Raw genomic sequence first — 26,096 nt, forward strand, 5'->3', positions numbered from 1 at the left:
CCTCCTGTGCTCCAAGAACAGAATCCTAGCCTGCCAAACCTCTCCCTGTAGCTCAGGCCCTGGAGCCCTGGCAACATCCTCATAAATCATCTCTGCGCCCTTTCCAGCTTGACAACTTCTTTCCTATAACATGGTTCTTTTAATGACCTTAAACATAATCTGTTTTTCTTCCCACAGATGTGAGTTGACCTGTTGAGTATTTGCAGTATTTTCTGATTTCACTCTGGGATGACTCATCTTCGTATTAAGATTATTTCCTGGTACTAGATTAAACACAAGAAGAATTATGCCATTGTTCGTCAGCATCAAACAAACAAGAATATAGGTTCATGTTTTAGGTGTAACCTGCCTGAGAAGAGAGTTGGTTCTCAATTTACCACCTGGTACACTTCCAGATCTTGATGAGATTTGTAACTAATGGAATGTCTATTTTTATTCTGCCGTTCCATTACATTTATATGAAGAAGCAATTTAGGAACGATGAAGCATCACCATTAATTTGTGTCCGTGGTACTGAAGGGTGGGATTTTGATTTAATTTGTTGATGCAAGAAAAGGGCCAGCACTTCCAGATAGCAGTGTGCTCTCTTGCATCTCTCTCCTGTTTGTTGGCTGCACAATTCCTGAGAGAATGATAATACTAGAAGAAAAACCCGACAAGCTCTCAAAGCCTGTGGAAGGAGCATTAGCGAAATCTTAGCATTATCAAATTCTATGAAAAGAAAATATTTTGGAAACCCTTTGCCTCCCAACAATGGGAACAGGAGTTCGGAACCAGGGGCCACAGTTTAAGAATAAGGGGTAAGCAATTTAGAATGGAGACGAGGAACCACTTTTTCTCACAGAGTGGTGAGTCTGTGGAATTCTCTGCCTCAGAGGGCGGTGGAGGTCGGTTCTCTGGATACTTTCAATAGAGAGCCAGATAGGGCTCTTAAAGATAGCGAAGTCAGGGGATATGGGGAGAAGGCAGGAACGGGGTACTGATTTGGGATGATCAGCCATGATCACATTGAATGGCGGTGCTGGCTCGAAGGGCCGAATGGTCTACTCCTGCATCTATCGTCTATTATCTATTAACAACTTGTCTGGTCCCTTTTAATATGACTGCAGCTGTTCTGTTAGTGTGTGCTCCTGGCGTTTGCTCTTGGAGCGATGACTGAATTGCTCAGTGGCAATATAACCTTCCTTTGCCCAGATGTTTCAAGGCATTTTATAATCCTATCTTCATTCACTTTCTCTAGTAACTAACCTAAATCAAATTTCTTCATCTATTTAACATCTCAATCCTGTCCCTTGCCCCACATATTTCTACAATGTTAAAGAATTTATTCTAAATTCCTCATTGCTGCGAGTATTATAGTTAGTTCTTTGTGGATTATGTGCTGTTTTCTATTGAACCTTCTGACCTTCACTATGTGTACAGATTGGAAATGAATAATATTTCATGTTGACTGTGGTAGACCTTGACTAAACCAAAGGACTTCATTCTTGGCCCCGGCCCAGAAGGCCTCCAGTCATAATGTTATGTAGCAATGTTACAAAATTTTGAGATTTAAAAAAAAATCAAATCTGCAATTTATCCCATCAGATATAGCATAAAAAGAAGTTTAATTTGAAACCTAATTCACTTTCATATCTTCAGTATTAAAACAGTTATGGCCATTTTCATACTCGGAAATTAGCATCTTGTTCCCTATTGCTTTTCCATTGACTTAACTCAAAAGCTGTGATCAAGGACAGTCAAAAGCCCATAACTTTCTTAAACATTAAGAGAACTGAATGACATTTTCAGCTATTATAGATTGAAGCATTCTGAAACAAATATGGAACAATCTTACTTGGATGACCTGAAATTAAAGCATATAATTAGTTAGTTACCTAATTGTAGCTAATTACAAAATTCAATTACTAGATCTAAACATCTATCAATTTCTTAAGAAACGGTTAACATTTTTAAATAGCCTTAGTGTCCAAATAACATTCACATAAAATTTCACAATATAACATGATTTTTAAATCTCATTGTCATGAATTTATAGGCCAAATGGAAGGAATTTAGTGTTTAATTCCCGTAAATTAATGGCCATTTTAATCATCTTGCGAGTGGGATTTTGTGGAATGCGATCGTTTGGAACGTTGCGGTTGCGGTGAATTTAAACCCCATATCGGCAGGAAAAATACTGTCGGTTCGTATGGGTCCTAAGTCACCTTTTCGCAACGTAAAATTTTGATTAAAGGCATCCTAAGAAGCACATTTATATGTAAAATAAACGGCTTTGCTTTACCTGTCCCGTACGTGAAATCCATCCCTGTTATTGGTGTTGACGGCTTTAGAAGTTGATTTTTAAATTACTCCTGCTATTAAAATATCCAATGCAGTTTAAAAAAAAACTTAATAAAACCGATGTCGGGGCGATTATTCTTCAGCAGCTAAACAGCCTGACAAAAATCGATTTGAACAGGCTGGGAAAAAACGGCATTTTAAACCCGCCCCCCTCTCAAATGCGCCAAAGTCGCGCAAACGGGCAGTGACAGAACTGCAGCGCCGCTGAAGGTAAGTTTTGTAACATACCTATGTTATGCGTTCATGCACTGCTCCAGAGAAAACCAGCTAACTGGATAATATCCAGCTAACTTCTTATTCTACCAATATGCTAATTCTGTATCCAGCGGGTGGTGGTGGAAGGTGTTCTTCAGACTGCAGGCCTGTGACAAAGGGTCGATACTGCACCCATTGCTATTTGGCATGTTTATCAATGATTTGGGTGAGAATGTGCAATACATGATTAGTAAGCTTGCAGACGACCATAATAGATGGTACTATAGACAGTGAAGATGGCATTAGAGAGGGATCTCGATCAGCTGGACAAGTGGGTTAAGGAATAGCAAATGGAGTTTAATTCAGATATGTGTGAGGTGTTGCATTTTGGGAAGTCAAACCAGAACAGGATCTTTTCAGTGAACAGGGGAGCCCTGGGGAGTGCCTTAGAGAGTGGGATCCAGTGGTCCAAGTTCCCTGTTCCCTGAGAATGGTGTCACCAGCAGTGGCTGCCTCGTCAACAGTCTATCTGTCCTTTCTTCTTTTTTGTTATTTTTAGTATGTGTTAAAAAGTATGCGTTAGTGTTCCTTGGTTTGTTTTATGTGTGGGTTGAAGGAAGCTTTTTTCCAATCTCTTACCTCGACGGAGATGCGATTTTTCTTTTCCCCCCCTATCGTATTTCCCCCACACTCCGGCCTAACATCGTGGAGTTGTGGCCTTTCCTGGAGACTAACGGGTGCTCCAAGACGTGGGAGTCTGAGGGACTTTAACATCGCGGAGCTTGTGACCCCTTTGCTGGGGATCAAAGCTCCAACCACGGGGCCTGTAGACTCTAACAGCATGAAGCCTGCATAATCTGGTAAGAAGGGGCCGACCCGGGAGCTCCATGCCGCGGAGAGAGTTTCAACTGCCCTGACGCAGGGGTTTTGATTACCTCGATGGGGGCTTCGATCGTCGGCTGCGAGGGCTTTGATCGACCCGACTGCGAATGGTTTGACTGCCCTGACTGTGGGAGAACAAAGAGGAAGAAGATTGAACTTTATTGCCTTCCATCACAGTGAGGACTGTGGAATCCACTGTGGTGGATATTTATGTTTACATTTATGTGATTGTGTGGCTTGTTACTTTTCACTTAGTATGGCTGTATGGTAACTCAAATTTCACTGTGCCTTAATTGGTACATGTGACAATAAACTGACCTTGAAACTTGAGGTAGATAGGATAGTACAGAAGCCTTTTGGCATGCTGCTGCTCATCAGCCAGGGAATTGAGTAGAGAAGTTGGGACGTGATGTTACAGTTGTACAAGATGTTGGTGAGGTTGTACTTGGAGTATTTGTGCAATGTTGTCACCCCGGAAAGAGTAACCTGGAAAGAGTAAAGAAGATTTGAAGATGTTGCCAACACTCGAGGACCTGAGCTATGGGGAGGTTAGGACTTTATTCCTTAGTATGCAGGAGTCGGGGTAATCTTATAAAGGTGTATAAAATCACAAGGATTAATGCACAGTTTTTTTCCCAGGGAAGGGGTATCAAGTAGTTGAGAGTATAGGGTTAAGATAAGATGGGAACAATTAAATCGGAATGTGAGGGGCAATGTTTACACACAGAAGGTGATGGATACATGGCACAGATGTGGACTGAAGGGCTTGTTCCTGCGCAATACTTTTCTATGTTCTGTATTCTGTGATATGGGCCAAACGTGGGCAAATGGGATTACCTTTGATGGGGCAACTTAGTCAGTATGGATGAGTTGGGCTGAAGGGCATGATTTTGTGCGATATGACTCTATGAAATGACTACTAAATATTCCTAGCCATTCCTATATAATTCTGAGGGTGTTCTGTACTGTTTAGTTGGATTTAAAACAAATCTGCCCAGGCTAGTTAGTATCTGGACTTCCAAACACTTCTCCTGTCCTCCTTCAAAATAAGTATTTGCACTAAATATTGTAATCCCTAACATGAAGGGATATAAAACACTTCAAATGTTAGTGTTAATAATGCGAAATAAGGAACTTCTATCATGTAGACTAAATATAATTTGTTTTTTAAAATATTTATTTTAAAATATGTTTACTGTATAATTTTAAGTTACGCATTTATCTTTGTACATAATTAAAGTAACTAGAAAAACTAGTACTTAACATTTATTCCCAAGGTTCCACCTTTTATTGATTCTGAAATAGCATTTCACATTTTTACTCTGATTGTTATAGATTCATTAAATGATTGCATCAAGTAGGACATGCAATCATTGAACAAAATACATTGCCGGTCCAACACTGATGGTGGTCCGTCCCCTGCTTTAATCTAGACAACCCCACCCGCACCCTCCAGAAGTCCCCCAAATATCTGGTGCCTAGACCTGGTGAGGCGGCCGATCTCTGCCTCATCGGGACTTCTGCGCCAATCGGCGGGTTGAATTTATCCCTTGTGGCCGGTGCTCTGGAACTCCAGCCCGGCTGGAGCTGGCAGATCCATTCCCATAGCTGACTTCTGAGGCCGACTTTGCAGACCAGTATTTCGGTCCCCCAAGGCCATGATCTCTGATGGTCTGGTAAAACGAATAATCCAGAAAGGCTCTGAAACCAAGGGTGCCAGAAAATCGATGGAGGACCTGTACCATAAAAGTGGTGATAAAAGTTCACAAATGCAGCAGATCTTATTTGTAGCAAAAAACACTACTGGAGAAACTGGGAGAGTTGGGCAGCATTCATGGAGGGAATGATGGACTGTAGGTGTTTCTGGTTGGGAACCTTCCATAGAAATAGCTGCCATGTGGTTGGGGATTGACACAGCAAATCACAGCCCCAGCTGGGAATAACTCCACGATCTGCCTAATGAAAGTTGTTAACTAAGACTCCAGCTAGGTTCTCGTGGTACTAGGATGTTTTGGATCCGAACCTTCCTTCAGACCCATCTGAAGAAGGTCCTGACTCTAAATGTCATCTATTCGTTCCCACACATGGTGCCTGACCCGCTGAGTTACTTTGTGTTTTGTGATATTTGGTACTATGTTTAAACAACGTTATCATGGCATTAACTGCACACACAATCTATTTGCCGACCATTTTCTGCTTCTTAAATTGCCTTCAGTTTTATGGCAATGATTCTCAAATGGTTCATTTTTGGAGGACCTTAAAGTATCCAAAACATGGCAAAAGGAATGAAGTATTGCCAAAGTTGAAATGTAGTAAGTGGGAAGCTCACATTTACAATGAACTTCTTTTTGCATCAGGTCGATCAGTACTGCTGGAACAACCTCGTAAGTCAGGTTCCAAGGTGATTAGTCATATGCTTTGCAGCCATGGCGGTGAAATTTTCCTGCATGTCTTGAGCTGTGTTCGTTCCATCCTGGAGGATCCCCCATCAATCAGCGAAGGGTGTGGAGGAAGGGTTACTGATTACAGAATTACGGTTAGTCATTCAAGAAAATATCTACTATTTTCACAAATGTATATGAAGCAAATTCTAATTGTCTGATTGTTTCTATGCGGACTGCTTGGTTAAAAGCTAAATCAGCAATATACGTTGAAAAATCTATCTGAATCAACGTATCCATTTTTTTTCCACAGAAAATATTTTTGAAGAGCCTTTAACTTTTTTTGTAAAGCTTTGGATCTAGTTACTCATTTCTTATAAATAAATTATATTTACTAGTTTATGCCAAGAATTGAAATCTGTCTTCTTGCGTATGGCGTGCACAGCCTAAAGTTGTGGGACAATTTGTTCTATTTGATCTTATTTGATTGTGCACGCCGGGTTGATTGCATTCGTCGAAACAGGGTTGCAATTGATTGCAATCTCCCACCACATTGAATTCTGTAATATGTCATCTTGAAATGCTGTAACCAGTAAAATTTTGAAATTATTTTAATGGGAATATATATGTAGAAACATATTTGTATTTCAATCTTTTGGTTCAACATATTGGGCTTTTGTCTAAATACTAACCCGACATTTACCTGAAGCAAACAAATAGAAAATTGGAGCCCGTATTTGTGATTCCCACGCATGAACAAGAATGGAGACCACAAAATTGATGGCCATTTTCTCCTTCTAAAGTTATCAAACTTACTTTGATAAGCTAGAGATATCCATCCATACATGGATGGGGAGATAAAGTTTAGTTTAGTTTAGAGATGCAGCGCAGAAACAGGCCCTTTGGCCCACATAGTCTGTGCCGACCAGCAATCCCCGCGCCCAAACACTATCCTCCACATCCTGGGGAGAATTTGACATGTATACCAAACCAATGAACCTACACACGTGTTCGTCTTGTGGAAGGAAACAGAAGAGAAAACCTACGCAGGTCATGGGGAGAATGTACAAACTCAGTACAGATCAGCACCCATTGTCAGGATCAAACCCGGGTCTCTGGTGCTGTAAGGCAGTAGCTCTACCGCTACGCCACCATTGCGGCCACTCTGACTCCTTCTTCCATCCAGTGCTAAATCCTCATTCACCTAAAGTAATCCAAAAGCACTGTTTAATTTGGGGTGGAAGAGTCGGAAAATACTTTGTGACACAACCAAACCTTACTACCGATTTTCCTTGCCGCTCTACTTCATCAAAACACATAATAAATTATGACGGCAACATGGTCACTTGTTTCCAAGTGATTTAATTCCCTATTTAATTCCATTCCTGGTCAAGTTCAAGTTCAAGTGAGTTTATTGTCATGTGTCCCTGTATAGGACAATGAAATTCTTGCTTTGCTTCAGCACACAGAACATAGTAGGCATTTACTACAAAACAGATAAGTGTGTCCATATACCATGATATAAATATATACACACATGAATAAATAAACTGATAAAGTGCAAATAACAGGAAATGGTTATTAATAATCAGAGTTTTGTCCGAGCCAGGTTTAATAGCCTGATGGCTGTGGGGAAGTAGCTATTCCTGAACCTGGTCGTTGCAGTCTTCAGGCTCCTGTACCTTCTACCTGAAGGTAGCAGGGAGATGAGTGTGTGGCCAGGATGGTGTGGGTCTTTGATGATACTGCCAGCCTTTTTGAGGCAGCGACTGCGATAAATCCCCTCGATGGAAGGAAGGTCAGAGCCGATGATGGACTGGGCAGTGTTTACTACTTTTGGTAGTCTTTTCCTCTCCTATACTTTACCCATTGACTTTGGACTTGTCAGCAGGTGGTGTTCTGGGTTAGTAACCCTGGCTGAATCCCAACCTGGTGGCATGTAGCCAATTCTCTGCTGTCCCTGTTGATTATACATGGGAAAGAATTGGCCCAGCACCTGCTGACTTGTATGGCTCAGTTGCAGTACTATTAACAACTGAGCCAATATGGTCGCCCCTCTTTCCCACACCTTATTTGGAACAATCCAATTTAATGCTTGTCGAATTTTGTGCAAGGAAGAAGTGGGTAGATCGATTTATTATTTCTATTTGACATTTCCTGCTTGTAAGTTAGTTTTTAAATGCTCACTGTTCTTCTGGTGTTATTGTTTTGAATGATAAGTATGTGCACTTATGGCTTCTGCTAAAATATGGCATCTTTATCACGTAGTGAATGATACAAATTTATATCATCTGAGGGATAATATATAATTATCGTGGCGCGGTGGCACGACGGGGCAGCGGTGGAATTGCAGCCTTAGACCCGGGTTCTACCGGAGCTGTTGTGCGGAGTTTGTACATTCTCCCCATGACCTGTGTGGGTTTTCTCTGAGATCTTCTGTTTTCTCCCTACAGGCTTGCAGGTTAATTGGCTTGATATAAATGTAAATTGTCCCTAATGTATGTAGGATAGTGTTAGTGTGCGGGGATCGCTGTTCGGCGTAGACTCGGTGGGCCAAAGGGCCTGTTTCTGCGCTGCGACACTTAAAAAAAGATACATGGTCAGATTAACAAGTGTTTTTGCAATAAATTGTTAGGTTCTCTTAGCACCAACATTTCACATCATTTTATACTTTACTTTCTAGGACTTTGGCGAGTTCATGAGGGAAAATAGACTAGCTCCTGTGCACGAAATGCGATACCTGCTGGATGGGAGTGTGGAAGTGCCGTTGGAGAAAGCAAAATCTCAATTGGAGAGACATACTCGCTATTGGCCAATGATTATATCTCAAACTACAATCTTCAACATGCAAGCGGTAAGAAGATTCAATTTGACACTCATTCACAGTGTAATGTATGCAAGTTGTGGGTTTATGTTCATCCGTCAGTGCTTTGATCAAAGTATTCAAAGCCTAGGTCCAGCTTGAAGAAGGGTTTCGGCCCGAAACGTCGCCTATTTCCTTTGCTCCATAGATGCTGCTGCACCCGCTGAGTTTCTCCAGCATTTTTGTGTACCTTCGATCTTCCAGCTTCTGCAGTTCCTTCTTGAACACAGCTTTGATCTTTCTATGTAGGCACAAGGAGCTTCAGATGCAAATGACAAAAGGCACACAAACATTACACAAAGTGCTAGGTGTTGTTAAACAAATAATATGCAGCTTTTTATAATTGGTAAATACAAAGCCCATACCCTCAAATTTAAAACAAAAGCTTCTATTGGTTCTTCACTATAGATTTAAAACACACTGTAATATTATTAGATATCTTCATTTTAGTTTAGTGATACAGTGTGGAAACAGGCCTTTGGCCACCGAGTCCACACCGACCAGCGATTCTTGCACAGTAACACTATCCTACACACACAATTTACAATTTTACCAAGCCAATTTGCCTACAAATCCGTACGTCTTTGGAGAGTGGGAGTAAATCAGAGCTCCTGCTGAAAACCTATGCAGGTCACAGGGAGAACGTACAAACTTCGTACAGACAACACCCGTAGTCGGGATCGATCTCGGGTCTCTGGCGCTGTGAGGCAGCAACTCTACCGCTGCGCCACTACCCTCCCTTGTGGAAATAAAACCATCATTGTCAACTAAGCTGAGAGCATTTGCTTGCTACGTTCTGCATTTTATTTTCTAGATATTGTTAGTCACTGTCATTGGGTTGGTTCCGTTTGGGCCATTATTATTCTGTAGGATGCTACAGGAGTTGGACCAGCTGCAGGTACCCAGATTCAATCATGATGTTGCCAAAGTGGAGTTTCTCCTATGACCTCATGGGCTTCCATGTGCGCTGGTTTCCTTCCATATCACAAAGACATAGAAGTAGGTTAATAGCCCAATGTAAATTACTATATAAGATTGTTTAGGGTTTGGACACGCAAAAGGCAGGAAACATGTTCCCAATGTTGGGGGAGTCCAGAACCAAGGGGCCACATTTTAAGAATAAGAGGTAAGCCATTTAGAACGGAGATGAGGCAACACTTTTTCTCACAGAGAGTTGTGAGTCTGGAATTCTCTGCCTCAGAGGGCGGTTCTCTGGATAGTTTCAAGAGAGAGCTAGATGGGGCTCTTAAAGATAGCGGAGTCAGGGGATATGGGGAGAAGGCAGATACGGGGTACTGATTGGGGATGATCAGCCATGATCATATTGAATGGCGGTGCTGGCTCGAAGGGCCGAATGGCCTACTCCTGCACCTATTGTCTATTGTCTACTCCTTTTATCTTACCCCTGGAAAATGGCCAAGTAGTCAGAAGGGAGCTGAGGAAACAAAAGAGAATAAATGATGGGGTATTAAGTAGGTATGTTGCAAAGCCTACCTGAAGCGTCGTTGAAAATCTGTCGCTGCGGGTGTGCGCGATTTTGGCGCCGTTTAGAGGGGGCGGGTTTAAAACGCGATTTTCTCTAGGCTGTTCAAATCGAAGATGTTCAGCCTAGTTAATTATTAACGAAAAATCGCTGGAAGACCCCGTCGCAAAAGCTATTATTAGTTTTAAAGGCCTCGTATAATAGTTATAGTAGTTTAAAAATCAATCTCTAAACCCGCGACCGCCAGCAACCGCAGGGTCCCATAGAGCAAACCACAGAAGGTATGTAGCTTATTTTTACATTAAAAAGGGCTTCTAAAGATCCCTTTATACAAAGTTTAATATTGCGAGCAGCTCATTTTGGGCCCATTATATCCCGCAGTATTTTTCTGGGCATTTGGGGCACAAATCTACTGCAATGTGAACGTTCTAAACCAGCGCGTTCCACAGGGACCCACTGGAAAGCTGATTTAAATGGGCATTTATTTACAGCAATTGAGCACTAAATTCCTTCCATTTGGTCTATAAATTAATGTAAATGAGATTTAAAAATCATGTTTTATTGTGAATTATTTGTGAATATTATTTGGACATTTAGGCTATTTAAAAATGTTAATCATTTATTAAGAAATGGATAGATGTTTAGATCTAGTAATTGAAGTCTGAAATTAGCTACAATTAGGTAACTAACTAATTATATGCTTTAATTTCAGGTCATCCAAGTAAGATTATTTTATATTTGTTTCAGAATGCTTCACTCTATGATAACTGAAAATTTCATTCAGTTCTCTTAATTTTTAAGAAAGTTATGGGCTTTTGACTGTTCACGATCACAGCTTTTTTGTTATGTCCATAGAAAATCAATAGGGAACAAGATGCTCATTTCCGAGTATGAAAATGGCCATAACTTTTTAAATACTTGAGATATGAAAGTGAATTAGGTGTCAAATTAAACTTATTTTTATGCTTTATCTGATGGGATAAATTACAGACTTGATTTTTAAAATCTCAAAATTTTGTAACATTGCTATATTAAGGAGATAGGGAACAGGACTGAAGCGAAGCACGGCTGAGAATATCCATTGAGCTCATGGCCCATATGGCCTCCTGTTTGTAAGATGACATTTTAATCATAATCAAATTCCTTTAAATAGTCTGTTTGTGTGTGATGGTTACTCCGATTGGATCACTCCAAACCTCTGAAAATCCAAAATTTCACACTAAAAATGACACGGGAGAGTATATGTTAAGCATCCTAATCCTTTACAAAACCATTATTACAGTGTGAATGGTATTGGTTTATTATTGTGATGTTGCCGAGATATAGTGAAAAGGCTTTCTTTTGCATGCTATCCAAATGTATCCGTTCATACCGCACATGAGTACAATCAAGCCAGACACGAGGACAGCAGGCAGCCAGACTGAAAAATACCAGAGAGCAGAATATAGTTTCCCACAGAAAAGTCTAATTCACGCAGTAAGCTAGGTTGGAAGATCGAGACTACACCCTAGCTTATGGAGTACTGTTTAGTTGACTGATCATAAGAGGAAGATACTGGTGGTATCAGCTTTCAAGAAGAAGGAATGACCAGAGTGAGAAAAGTCCTTAATCATGTGGAAATATTTCAACATGGAGGAGAAAGGAATTTGCAAACTGTCAGATACTTGTCTGAAAGGTTGACGATGAGTTAAATGACCAAATAATATGTTTTGATGGCTTTGGAAGAATCCACCTTCCTATCAAATTTTAACGCTGCCATTTCCTCAGGGAGCGGTAGAATGAATCCCTGGTTGGCGGAGGAACTGAAGGAAATCCACATTAGGCAGGAAATGGTGTTGGGTAGACTGATGGGACTGAAGGCTGATAAATCCCCAGGCCCTGGTGGTCTGCATCCCAGGGTACTTAAGGAAATGGCTCTAGAAATTGTGGACGCATTGGTGATCATTTTCCAATGTCTATAGATTCAGGATCAATTCCTGTGGATTGCCAATGTTATCACACTTTTTAAGAAAGGCGGGAGAGAGAAAACAGGGAATTAGAGACCAGTTAGCCTGACATCGGTGGTGGGGAAGATGCTGGGGTCAATTATAAAAGATGAAATAGCGGCACATTTGGATAGCAGTAACAGGATCGGTCCGAGTCAGAATGGATTTATAAAGGGGAAATCATGCTTGACTAATCTTCTGGAATTTTTTGAGGATGTAACTAGGAAAATGGACAAGGGAGAGCCAGTGGATGTAGTGTACCTAAACTTTCAGAAAGCATTTGATAAGGTCCCACATAGGAGATTAGTGGGCAAAATTAGGGCACATGGTATTGGGGGTAGAGTGCTGACATGGATAGAAAATTGGTTGGCAGACAGGAAATAAAGAGTAGGGATTAACGGGTCCCTTTCAGAATGGCAGGCAGTGACTAGTGGGGTGCCGCAAGGCTCGGTGCTGGAACCGCAGCTATTTACAATATACATCAATGATTTAGATGAAGGGATTCAAAGTAACATTAGCAAATTTGCAGATGACTCAAAGCTGGGTGGCAGTGTGAACTGTGAGGAGGATGCTATGAGAATATAGGGTGACTTGGACAGGTTGGGTGAGTGGGCAGATGCAGTTTAATGTGGATAAATGTGAGGTTATCCACTTTGGTAGCAAAAACAGGAAGGCAGATTACTATCTAAATGGTGTCAAGTGGGAAAAGGGGAAGTACAACAGGATCTGGGGGGTCCTTGTTCATCAGTCTATGAAAGTAAGCATGCAGGTACAGCAGGCAGTGAAGAAAGCGAATGGCATGCTGGCCTTCATAACAAGAGGAGTCGAGTAGAGGAGCAAAGAGGTCCTTCTGCAGTTGTACAGGGCCCTAGTGGGACCACACCTGGAGTATTGTGTGCAGTTTTGGTCCCCTCATTTGAGGAAGGACATTCTTGCTATTAAGGGAGTGCAGCGTATGTTTACAAGGTTAATTCCCGGGATGGCAGGACTGTCACATGCTGAGAGACTGGAGCGGCTGGGCTTGTATACTCTGGAATTTAGAAGGATGAGAGGGAATCTTATTGAAACATTTAAGATTATTGAAACATTTAATTTTGGACACGCTAGAGGCAGGAAACATGTTCCCGATGTTGGGGGAAGTCCAGAACCAGGGGCCATTGTTTAAGAATAAGGGGTAAGCCATATAGAACAGAGATGAGGAAACACTTCTTCACACAGAGAGTTGTGAGTGTGGAATTCTCTGCCTCAGGGAGCGGTGGAGGCCGGTTCTCTGGATACTTTCAAGACAGCTAGATAGGACTCTTAAAGATAGCGGAGTCGGGGGATATGGGGAGAAGGCAGGAACGGGGTACTGATTAGGGATGATCAGCCATGATCACATTGAGTGGCGATGCTGGCTCGAAGGGCCGAATGGTCTACTCCTGCACCTATTGTCTATTGTCTATTGACCGTGCAGTACTATGTTCTATGGTAGAATGTGCGCTGAAATTTGATACTCAAACTCTGCTTCAAGTTGCTTCAACTTAAATTGAATGTACTAACCAAGTCGTCATAGAACAAGCACAGTTTGTAAATTCCATATTGTTCCATTAAATGTTTACAAACAGAACTATGGAGAAATTAGCCATAGACACTTATTAAAGATAGAATAGCACCATAAACCTTTCCAGTATGAATCCTGACCCCATTTTGTAAAATTATCCATGCTTTGCAAGGTAACATGATCTAGGATCCACAAAGTGCCCAAGGCTAAAGTAACTTGACAATTACATACAGTATTTCAAAAGGAAATATTACTTGCATAATCTTCCTTTGGATACCTGCAGCTGTTGTGTGCCTGATTGTTTAATTTACTCTTCCTGTTTTCATGCCCAGGTTGTACCATTAGCTAGTTTAATTGTGAAAGAAAATCTGACTGATGACGATATCCTCAATTGTCAAAAAACCATCTACAACTTAGTAGATATGGAGAGAAAAAATGATCACTTACCCATTTCAACAGCCGGCACCAGAGGCAAAGGTTCCAAAAGGTAAATGTTTGCATAAAAATTCCGTTCAGTTGTCCAAAACAAAAGTTTTGCTGCCACAGGAAGTATTGATGTGCATGTTTCTATTATCTGCACCTGGTACCTTCCTAAGGGACTTGACTGTATGGATCCCTGGCTGTAATGTCTTGAGCTAAAGGTGTAGTTGGACAGAGATGCGTCTTTTCTCTGTGTCGCATCTTCGCCCCCCCTCGCTGCCTGCCAACTGGTTTGGGCGCGGCCTTTCTGGCCGGAGACTGGCTCAGAGCTTCAGCAGCAGGTGCAGCGCGAATTGCCATCGCAGAGCCTGGGATCCTTGTCGAAGTCCCGACGTCGGAGTTTCGATCGTCCCGGCGAGAGGGTTCTCCTCGTCCGTAGCGGTGACTGCGGAGGGTTCGAGGCTCCGACCACGGGTGCACAAAAGGAGGAAGATTGACTGAACGTTATTGCCTTCCATCACAGTAAGGAATGTTGATTCCACTGTGGTGGATGTTTATGTTAAATTCGAGTTCAGTATTCCGAAAAACGCAAGGAATCATGGGATTTGTCAAAGGTCGTAAGCTATAAAGGTAAATAGATCTCAGCGCTATAGAGACAGTGAGTCTACTTTTGGTCTTTTTTTAAGCTTCTATTTGTCATGGCTGATTCAAAGTACCAAGATATGAAGCTGGAAGATTTTATATCATGGAAAGTCGAAGCTTTGAAGATTTTTTTTTTAGCGGAGAGTTTTTAAAAAAACGGGAAGAAAAGCTGAACTTGCAGCTCTTGCTGTAGCTGCAGCAGCCATGAGGAAGCATGTGTTGCCAAATGCAGCTGAAGAAAAAAGGAGCAATTTAAATCAGTACAAAGAACTCCTTGAAGTCTATTGAAAATTATAGAAATCATACATTTAATTTTATTCCCCCCACCCTCAAGAAAAAAAAATGTGTGTAATTTATCTTCACGATCTCGCTCACTCACGGAGGGATGAACCAATAAAAACGAGAAAAATATCTTTGTACAAAGGTAAAATAAATGCATTTCCTTACCTAGAATAATGAAAGATCGAAAATATGGAGGAAATAAGGCCCTGTTTACACAAAGCAGCTCAGCGCCGCTCAAGAGACCCGTGGGGGCGGGGGGATATCGGGCGGTGGGGAGACTGGACCAGCTCTCATCCTCAGAACCGCGCCTCATTTGCAGCCAGGATTGAACCTGTGTCCCCGACGCCGCAAGCGCTGCCGACCCGCCCCAGTTCTTTTCCCCCCCACCTCCCCATCCGAGTGTCCCATCCCCGCCTGGGGGGGGGGGGGGGGGGGGGGGGGGCAGAGATGTCCGAACCGACGGGACACCGGTCCACAGGCCCACTGCCAGCACAAACCCACAGCCAGTGCAACTCCAGCCCAACCCCACTCCACCTGCAGAGGAACCCGCTTCCCGATGGGCCGCTACGGCGACAAGTGCCAGTTCGCCCACGACCTGGCCAAGCTCTGCCCCTACGGTACCCACTGCTACTTCATCCAGCCGGCGGCGGCCCGTCTTCGGCAGGATCTCGGTGTCAGAGGTATAATCAAAGGGAAGGGCTGGTGTGTTCAGTAATTTTGATTGGATTCACTCAACCAGCATTCCACATACAAATCTATCACGCAAAGCTCAATCCAGAAATGTTGCAAAATTGCAGTGTAGAGACAAACTTCTTCAATGAGATAATGTACTCATCCACAGTATCACTAGACTTCTGTTTTCTTGTGTGAAATTTGTAGCTTTCTGCAATCTCTATGGGCATAGGGTTGAAGCGAGTATCAAGTTTTGAGAGAAGAGTCTCAAATGAAACATTCCTTGCTTTCTCTGGGGCGAGGATGTTGGTGAGAGTTTCATAAACTTCAGGACCAATTTCAGTTAATAGAATGGCTTTCTTTCGTTCCTGGATGGCCTTGTTTTGTGGTCTTACCTGCACTTGATCATCATCCTCTGTTTCTTCAGCTTCAATAATGTCATTTGCAGTAAAAAACATTTCCATTCGCTCACCGTACGAGGTAAAGGTTTCACGGTTCTTGTCGAAAGTCCCGAGTCGGCCTATGTATCCCAAGGACACCATCTTGCCCCGTAGACACAACACAAAGATAGCCTGACAAACTCTCCACGATTTGTACAGCTGCTGTTTTAAACTGTAGCCCCATGCAGAGAAGGATCTGTGGCCTATCGTGTCCAGTTCGCAAACAACTGCAACATAGCTTCGTATTTGATGTTTAAAATGATAAACAATGCTGAATATTGCAAAACAATCCTGCACTGTATTTAAAGGTTGAGTTCACCAACTCTATCTGATCCTCGTCGCCATTGTAAGATATTATGGCTTCAGCATGTAGATAGAAACAAGCACAGGTTTTAAGTACACGCTGTTGCCAGTATGGGTCTTCTTTATTTCACAAAAGTATACTGTGCATATTCACAAGACTGATAAGATATAGAATATATCACATGACACAAATCATACCATTCTAGTACTGTTCTTAAAGTTACAGTTACCATTATATACACTACAATGTGTGAGTTAAAGGGGACTTGCAGTGCACTATTTTCACTCAGAGGGGGGTAGATATATGGAGTGAGTAGCCAGTGAAAACAGTAGAGGTAGGGTCAATTCCGATATTTAAAAGATACCTGGGCAGGTACATGGAACAAAGAAATGTTTGGGAGGGCTATGGGCAAGATGCGGCAAGTAGGGTTAACTTGGTCAGCATTGACGTTGGGCCAAAGGGCCTGTTTCCATGCTCTGCAGTTCATTGATTATCTTTCCTCTCTGATTCTCTTAACCTTTTCTGCTCTTTTCATGTTAATTTAATAGCCCATATTTTTCTGTTTGTGCTGTTCTGAAATGCTGCAAGTATTTTCCGAATGTTCAAGTGTTCTTGTTATCTGTGGTTGCTGAGGTAGGAGGAGTATGGGAGTTTTTGATGTGTTCCTCCCCTACTCTATCCATGGCAACCCCTTTTGTGCTATATTATATTCCGCATAGTTGCTCCCTTTTTCTATACTAGCGATTCCTTTTGGCTTTTACCTACTGCATGTTTGAGAGGTGAATTGTCTTAATTTCGAATCAGAATGAGTATTTGCGCCACCACTCAGTATAATCAGTCCTTGGGCAAGACACTTCACCCACCTTTGCCTGTGTATGAATGTGTGTGAGTGATTGGTGGTGGTCGGAGGGGCCGTAGGCGCAGATTGGCAGCCACGCTTCCGTCAGTCTGCCCCAGGGCAGCTGTGGCTACAGAGGTAGCTTACCACCACCGAGTGTGACTGAGGAGTGAATGAATAATGCGATGTAAAGCGCCTTGAGTATTAGAAAGGCGCTATATAAATCCCATCCATTATTATTATTCTTATAGTTAAAGGGGGAAGGAAGGACAAAGAGATTGTGAAGAAAATCACCCCGCCACCGCAATTTTCATTGTGGGAGTTGGGATAGGGGGGAAGGTGAGGAGTGGGGGGGGATAGAGAGAGAGGAGGGGGGGGGGGGGTAGGGAGGGCAGAGGGGTTTTGGAGGGAGGGAGTGACTGAGGGTAGGGGAAGGGAATGGGGGAGGGGAGGGGAAAGAAGAGGGAGGATGAAGAGGAGGGGGAGGGAGTGCTAGCGGATGAGGGGAAATGTAGGAGGATAGGGGTAGGAAGAGGGATGATGAAGCACAGTTGGGGGGGGTTGCCGTGACTCGCATCACAATGGGGATTTCTGGCGTCACAACGGGAACCCGTCAGCCGCGCTGCTCAGTTTGGTGGAATATTGTGTTGGGGGAACGGGGCCCAACAGGTCCCACTTGGTCTAGTGTTATGCTCGTTTCAAGTTGATGCCATTTGTGATCGCAAGTATGGCAACAATCTAAGTTTACAGTAGGGCCTTCTGGAGAATGTGATTTTTAAGGCAAAATTCAGTGATCAGAGATTGATTTCTTTAATTGATTATTTTTACTGTGCGCCCATTAGTTCTATTCTAATCAAGGCTTCTAATGTTAACATATGTGCACTTAAACAGATCTTAAAAATGATATACTGTAAAGCATTACTGAGGTAAATAATTCCATTAAAAATAGTTATCTGAATATTCACCAACACTTGTAGAGAGAACTGGTGCAAGGAAGTACATATGATTTCTGCTGAACTATATGTTCAAATGGAAGATGAAAAAAAATTGTTAGTGGGTGTGACTGATGTAATTTAAATGGTAGAGTTAAAGATAGGCATTTTGATTTTGGTTTGGTTGTTTTTAGCCAGTAATCAGTCCTGTGTTCTGAACCCAATCCCTTGCAGAGATGAACAATACCGGATCATGTGGAATGAGTTAGAAACCCTCGTAAGGGCGCACTTAAACAACTCGGAGAAACACCAGCGTGTGCTGGAATGTTTGCTGGCCTGTCGGAGCAAGCCACCGGAAGAAGAAGAGCGCAAAAAGAGTCGGAGGAAAAGGGAAGATAAAGAAGATAAATCCGAAAAAAACGTGAAAGAACACGAGGCTGACAAGACCTGGCAAGAATCTGAACGGTGAGCGTAGTGTTGTCGAAGTCAAGGGGCTACAGGTATCATCAGAATAACATTGAATTCAATAGCACCTCGTATTCCACTTGGGTAACATAACCCAACGCTATGAACATTTGAACTTTGAGTTGTCATGGCCTCAGAATTAAAGACTGCTCTGTTGGAAAGGAGGTGAGGAGGAACATCTTTAGTCTGAGGGTAGTTAATCAGTGGAACTCATTGCCACAAAGGGCTGTGGAGGCCAAGTCAGTGGATATTTTTAAGGCAGATGTAGACAAATTCTTGATTAGAACGGGCGTCAAGGGTTATGGGGAGAAGGCAGGAAAATGGGATTAGGAGGCAGAGATCAGCCATGATTGAATGGTGGCGTAGACTTGATGGGCTGAGGGGCCTAATTCTACGCCTTGAACTTATGATTTCTCCAATTTTGGGTAACAACCCCACCTGCATTCATAACTATTTCTCCTGTCTTTTCCCTACCTTGTCATTTCAAAGCCAATGACAACTTGTAAGTACAAATGCATTCAATGGAAGTAGCTTGTTAGCTAACACAGTGAAACTCCAATAATCCGATGTTTGATTATTCATAAATCCTGTACCAATCAAAGATTTTTCTTTATATGCCTTAAAAATATCCCGTGACTTGTCCTGTTTTTTTAATTATCTGCACACTCCAAGCCCCTATTCCTTGTAGATAACAAGGATTTGGTGTATATCATGTCCTGTCAGTGTGGCAGTCATACAGAGTATACAAAGATATGTAATGTACCTTGCTCCATCGCCAGCTGAATGGGTAAGACCTATAGAAAGCCAAGTCCTCAGAGTAGAGCCTCCCATGCACCTGATCAATAGAGCATTATTCAGATAGGATCACTCACAAGGAGATTAATAATCACTAAATTAAGAAGATTAGCACACTGGCCTCACATGCCAGAGAGCGATTCAAACCTCGGGTGCTGTTTGTGTGGACTTTGCACATTCTTCCTGGGACCGTGTGGGTTTCCTCCAGGTGCTCTGGCTTCCTCCCACAATCCAAATTATGCAGGTTCGTAGATTAATTGGCCTCTGTAAATTTCCCCAAAATTACAGGGGGTAGATGCAAAAGTGGGTAACACAGAACGTGTGTGAACGGTTGGTGATGACTCAGATGGCCGAAGGGACCTGTTTCTATGATGTACCTAAACTAAACTAAAAAGTAATCCAGTTTGTAAAGTGAATGAGTTTGCATTAATATCAGTAGTTTTTCTGTGAGCCATTTGGCTACACTTTTCTATTCACTTGTCCAACAGAGGAGTGCAGCATGTAAATGTACCCTCGGGCTTGATCAGAATAAAATCCCAATGTTACTGTTAAGGGCCTGTCCCACTGTATGAGGTAATTCAAGAGTTCTCCCGAGTTTTCCCCTGACTCGAACTTGGAGAATGTCCATTGCGGGTCCGTAGGAGTTCGTGGATGTCTTGTAGCAGCTCGAACGAGTAAAAAGTAAAACTATTTTTCATCACGAGTATTTTTTTTACTTGTGGACATTTTTCACATGTGTTGAAAAGATGTCATGAGTTTACCGGATTTCCCGAGTACCTACCGTTACTCGTACGAGCCGCTACGAGGCATCCACGAACTCCTACGGACCCGCTACGGACATTCTCCGAGTTCGAATCAGGGGAAAACTCGGGAGAACTCTTGAATTACCTCGTACAGTGGGACAGGCCCTTTAGGAGGAGAACAGGGCCCAATCTTCGTTATTAGGATTTGACTCAATTTCTGGTGTAACAAGATGATGCTGTGAAAGGCTGCATTAATTTAATTGTCATTTGTTTGTAGTTTAGTTTATTGTCATGTTTACCGAGGTACAGTGAAAAGCGTTTGTTGCGTGCTAACCAGCAAGCGAAAAGACTATACATGATTACAATTGAGCCATCCACAGGGTACAGATACGTGATTAATCCAATAATATTTAGTACAAGGTAATGTCCAGTAAAGTCTGATTTAAGATAGTCTGAGGGTCAGAAGTGATGGGAGTATATGGCCCTTCAAGTCTACTCCACCATTCAATCATGGCTGATCTATCTCTCCCTCCTAACCCCATTCTCCTGCCTTCTCCCCATAACCTCTGACACCTGTCAGAGGGTCTCCAGTGAGATGGAAAGTAGCTCAGGATCGCTCTCTAGTATGGTTCAGTATGATTCAGTTGCCTGATAACAGCTGGGAATAAACTGTCCCTGAATCTGGAGGTGTGCATTTTCACACTTCTGTACCTCTTGGCTGATGGGTGAGGGGAGGAAGAGGGAGTGGCTGGGGTGAGACTCGTCCTTGATTATGCTGCTGGCCCCGTCTCATGTTGACATGAGTTTGCATGTGAATGTTAGCACTATTTGATCCTGTCTGCAAGCTCAATTAATGAATGCTTGGAATTTATCTGTAAAGACAAAAGGGAGCACTGGAACGAGAGAAGGATGAAGTAGCCGAAGCTGAGATAATCAAAGACTCTCCTGACTCACCTGAACCACTGAACAAAAAGCCACGGGTCAGCGTAGGAGAAACACAGCCTCCAGAGAAGATTAAAGGTAAGTTGCTTTCTACTAAGTAATGGTCTTGCGTATAGATTAAACATTTAGTTTAGTTTAGAGATACAGTGCAAAGACAGACCCTTCGGCCCACTGAGTCCATGCTGAACAGCGATCCCTGTACCCGAGCGCTATCTGCACACTAGGGACAATTTACAATTTTACTGAAGCCAATTAACCAACAAGCCTGCACGTCTTTTTGGAGAGTGGGAGGAAACCAGAGCACCCGGAATAAACCCATGCGGTCACGGGGACAAGGTACAAACTCCGTACAGACAGCACCCGTGGTCAGGATCGAACCCGGGTATCTGGCCCGAAAAGGCGGCAACTCTACCACTGTACCACCGTGCCGGTAGTGTATTTAAGGTTTAGTTTCATGTTTAGAGTAGAGATACAGCATGGAAACAGGCCCACCGAGTCGGCACCAACCAGCGATCCCCGCACACTAACACTACCCTACACACACTCGGTACAATTTTACATTTACACCAAGCCAATTAACCTACAAACCTGTACCCCTTTAGGTCACGGGGAGAACGTACAAACTCAGTACAGACAGCACCCGTAGTTGGGATCAAAGGCAGTAGATCTACCGCTATGCCACCATGCCTCCCTTTTAACACTTGAACCTGTTCATGATATTTTAACACTTGAACAAGTGATATGTAAACAAAAATCCCTGAGAGTTTATTTTTTTATAATGTATTATAAAGCTACCGGGGGAGAGGGGAGGGATTTAATTTACATTCAGTTTCAGAAAGCACATTGCCGCCATTTTTGGGAAGTAAATGGTCAAAATGGACCACAAATGCAAATTGACAATTTTCTTTAATGTACAGGAATAAGTAGACAGAAAATGTTGAACAGGACTGCAAAATGAGAAGTTGAGTTTTGTAATCAGGAAGTGCACAGACATAAGGGTAATGTGTTTAACAGCAAGGTGTCAGGCAATTTAATTGTTGAGATATTTAAAAGGAATTGGAATGAAGGTGATGAGGATGAACTGATACGTAAATAGTTCACATTGGAGACAAAAGGAACGAAGATGCTGGAATCTCGAGTAAAGCACGATGCTGATGTAAACGCTGTAAGGCAGCAACTGAACCGCTGCCCAACCGTGCTGCCCTGATTGTCACAGATTAAAGATAGATAGAAGGTACACAAAAATGCTGGAGAAACTCAGCGGGTGCAGCAGCATCTATGGAGCGAAGGGAATAGGTGACGTTTCGGGCCAAAACCCTTCTTCAGACTGATAGGGGGTGGGGGGAGAAGGAAGGAAAAAGGGAGGAGGAGGAGCCCGAGGGCGGGGGGATGGGAGGAGACAGCTCGAGGGTTAAGGAAGGGGAGGAGACAGCAAGGGCTAGCAAAATTGGGAGAATTCAATGTTCATGCCATCCGGACGCAGGCTACCCAGGCGGAATATGAGGTGTTGTTCCTCCAATTTCCGGTGTTGCTCGCTCTGGCAATGGAGGAGACCCAGGACAGTGAGGTCGGATTGGGAATGGGAGGGGGAATTGAAGTGCTGAGCCACCGGGAGTTCAGGTAGGTTCTTGCGGACTGAGCGGAGGTGTTCGGCGAAACGATCGCCCAACCTCCGCTTAGTCTCACCGATGTAAATCAGCTGGCATCTAGAGCAGCGGATGCAGTAGATGAGGTTGGAGGAGATACAGGTGAACCTTTGTCACACCTGGAACAACTGCTTGGGTCCTTGAATGGAGTCGAGGGGGGAGGTAAAGGGACAGGTGTTGCATTTCTTGCGGTTGCAACGGAAAGTGCCCGGGGAGGGGGTGGTACGGGAGGGAAGGGAAGAATTGACGAGGGAGTTGCGGAGGGAGCGGTCTTTGCGGAAGGCAGACATGGGGGGAGATGGGAAGATGTGGCGAGTGGTGGGGTCACGTTGGAGGTGGCGAAAATGGCGGAGGATGATTTGTTGTATTTGCCGGCTGGTGGGGTGAAAGGTGAGGACTAGGGGGACTCTGCCCTTGTTTCGAGTGCGGGGATGGGGAGAGAGAGCATATCTCCTCAAAGATAGATAGAAGATCTCTCCTGACACAGATAGAAGATCTCTCCTGGTCCGAGAACACTGATGCTATTATAAAGAAAGCACATCAGAGCATCTACTTCCTGAGAAGATTACGGAGAGTCGGTATGTCAAGGAGGATTCTCTCTAACTTCTACAGGTGCACAGTAGAGAGCATGCTGACCGGTTGCATCGTGGCTTGGTTCGGCAACTTGAGCGCCCTGGAGCAGAAAAGACTACAAAAAGTAGTAAACACTGTCCAGTCCATCATCGGCTTTGACCTCCCTTCCATCGAGGGGATCTATCGCAGTCGCTGCCTCAAAAAGGCTGGCAGCATCATCAAGGACCCACACCATCCTGGCCACACACTCATCTCCCCGCTACCTTCAGGTAGAAGGAACAGGAGCCTGAAGACTGCAACGTCCAGGTTCAGAAACAGCTTCCCCACAGCCATCAGGCTATTAAACTCAAACAAAACTCTGAACATTAATAGCCCATTATCAGTTTATTTGCACTTTATCTGTTTTATTTATTTATATTTATACAATGGTATATGGACACACTGATCTGGTCTGTATTCATGCCTTCTATATTCTGTTGTGCTGAAGCAAAGCAAGAATTTAATTGTCCTATCTGGGACACATGACAATAAACTCTCTTGAATCTAAAGTTTATTGAATGGATTACAGGGTGAGAGGGCTCAGGCCTTAGGTGACATTATCTATTTTATGCATTTCAATAGCTGCTTAGAATCTGTTCTGTTTTAAATAGGTAATGATCAGTTCTGCCTTTTTTTTTTTTTTTGTTACACCAATCTCCAGGTCCAGTCTCTTTGCTCACATTCTGGACGAATAGGATCAACACAGCAAATTCAAGAAAGCATCAGGAATTTGCGGGCCGTTTGAGTTCTATTAACAACAAAGCTGAATTGTACCAACACCTCAAGGAGGAAAATGGGTCAGTACCCCTTTTCTGTCTATGATTAGAAACTTTGGGTCGCAAGGTGCTGTAATGAGATGGTAAAAATTAAACTTTCATTAAGTTTTCTTCAAAGACTTTTTAAAGCTCTTATTAATAATGTTAGTAAAACTCCAGCAATCCCTTATCCCATTGTTCATATAATGCAATTGTTTGGTATCTGATTTATAGCACGGCCCCTGTCCCCTTCCCTCCCACCCGTATATCTGCTCCCTTTAGCCTCGCCAGACCCCCATTCCCATGCGCCCTTTAAACTCACCCAGCATTCCCCTTCACACACTCCCTTTAAACTCACCCTGCTTTTGATTCCCATGTTTCCTTCAATGTCTGTAGAAGGGTCTTGACCCAAATCATCACCTATTGCTTTTCTATAGAAATGCTGCCTGACCCACTGAGTTACTCCAGCTTGTTTAGTTTAGTTTGGTTTAGTGACACAGCACGGAAACATGCCCTTCGGTCCACCGGATCCGATCCGACCAGCAATCCCCACACGTTAACACTACCCCCCCACATACTAGGGACAATCTTTATACATGTGTACCTAGCCAATTAACTTGCAAACCTGTAAGTCTTTGGAGCGTGGGAGGAAACCGAAGATCTCGGAGAAAACCAACGCAGGTCACGGGGAGAACGTACAAACTCCGTACAGACAGCACCTGTGGTCAGGATTGAACCCGGGTCTATGGCGCTGTAAGGCAGCAACTCTACCGCTGTGCCACCAGGCCTCCACGGTGTCTGTCTTTCCTTTAAACTCACCTACTTCAATGGAAGATGAGTGAATTCTAATATTGAATAAATGTTATTAGCTAAGTATATATGCATACAAGGAATTTGCCTTGGTGCTTTGCTCGCAACTAACAACACGATATATAGTAAACAATTAAGAATAAAACATAATTTAAACATGTGAAGAATGAAATAAAATACCAGAGCAAAAGGAGGCTACAGACTTCTGGTTGTTGAGTAAAGCTACTGCTCATGGAAAAAAGGTGTCTTCATGTCTGGCTGTGGCGATGATGTGATATTAGGAATAATGTCAAGGTATGGAAATCTGCCATCTGGCCTCACCAAAGCCAAGTGTGCCAGATTGTTGGAGTTTTGCTGTAATCATTTTGACTATTTGTTAAATGTCGGCATGTTATAATATGGGCAACGCATTGCCTTGTGACATAGTATCATTGGATTTTTGTGTCTTGTAGAATGGATACACATGAAAACGGCAAGGCCAGCAGACAATAAAGAGAAACTGCAACGTAAGATGTTTCGCAAGTGCCCAGGTCGGTTGGCTTGTTGTGTTTGTGGGAATTTTTCATTTACAAACACGAGACATTTAAAGAAAATCGACCCCAGCATCCCAAAATGCTCCGCTGAAAGACGAATGCACCAAAATGTACGACATTTTCGAGCAGAAGCTGTGATCAAGAGTAATTTTACACTTTGTTGGCATTTTCTACTTTGAAATACATTGACATTTTTAGACTTGTTACATTAACTCAAAAATAAAAATTATACTTCTACACTAATGTTAGTTTCTTAAACCTGTTTCTGACTCCAGACACAACGTGTCTAATAACATGGTTTACTGTTGTACGGCGTTGAACTTCCCACTATGATTATAAAGTAGCCCATATTTAAATTTGATTCAGGATTAGTTGTTGCATTTATTGCCCATTTTGTATGCATCAGACGGCTTGTAGCCATTTTCAGGCACATTAAAAGCCAGCAGTGTTGATGCAGTCCTACAGCACCTCATTATCCTGCTTTGGCCATTCCTTGGGGTCAAGAATGACTTGCAACGACCTTGGTTTTGTGGGTGCTGCGGTAGCTGATGAGGACAATCTGGAAACTGCAGACTCTTCCACCATGGCTG

At 42.9% G+C, this 26,096-nt stretch overlaps 1 protein-coding gene across 6 annotated transcripts in view; it reads left to right on the plus strand.

Moving 5' to 3' along the window:
• ints13 (integrator complex subunit 13) overlaps window positions 1-25,749 on the plus strand; it is an 81,353-nt gene extending 55,604 nt beyond the window's left edge. For 3 of the 6 annotated variants that reach the window (XM_033039430.1, XM_033039429.1, XM_033039432.1), the window contains 7 exons: window positions 5,778-5,956; window positions 8,485-8,655; window positions 14,008-14,162; window positions 18,440-18,670; window positions 21,089-21,228; window positions 24,070-24,205; window positions 25,426-25,740. In XM_033039430.1, the coding sequence (XP_032895321.1) occupies window positions 5,778-5,956; window positions 8,485-8,655; window positions 14,008-14,162; window positions 18,440-18,670; window positions 21,089-21,228; window positions 24,070-24,205; window positions 25,426-25,465 (1,052 nt within the window). In that variant the 3' untranslated portion in view covers window positions 25,466-25,740. Of the gene's footprint in view, window positions 1-5,777; window positions 5,957-8,484; window positions 8,656-14,007; window positions 14,163-18,439; window positions 18,671-21,088; window positions 21,229-24,069; window positions 24,206-25,425 lie in introns of all 6 variants that reach the window. The other 3 variants (XM_033039431.1, XM_033039433.1, XM_033039434.1) reach the window with 1 other exon arrangement.
• The last annotated feature ends 347 nt before the right edge of the window (window positions 25,750-26,096 follow it).

This window comes from Amblyraja radiata, chromosome 21, assembly GCF_010909765.2.
Source record: "Amblyraja radiata isolate CabotCenter1 chromosome 21, sAmbRad1.1.pri, whole genome shotgun sequence".
NCBI lineage: Eukaryota > Metazoa > Chordata > Chondrichthyes > Rajiformes > Rajidae > Amblyraja > Amblyraja radiata.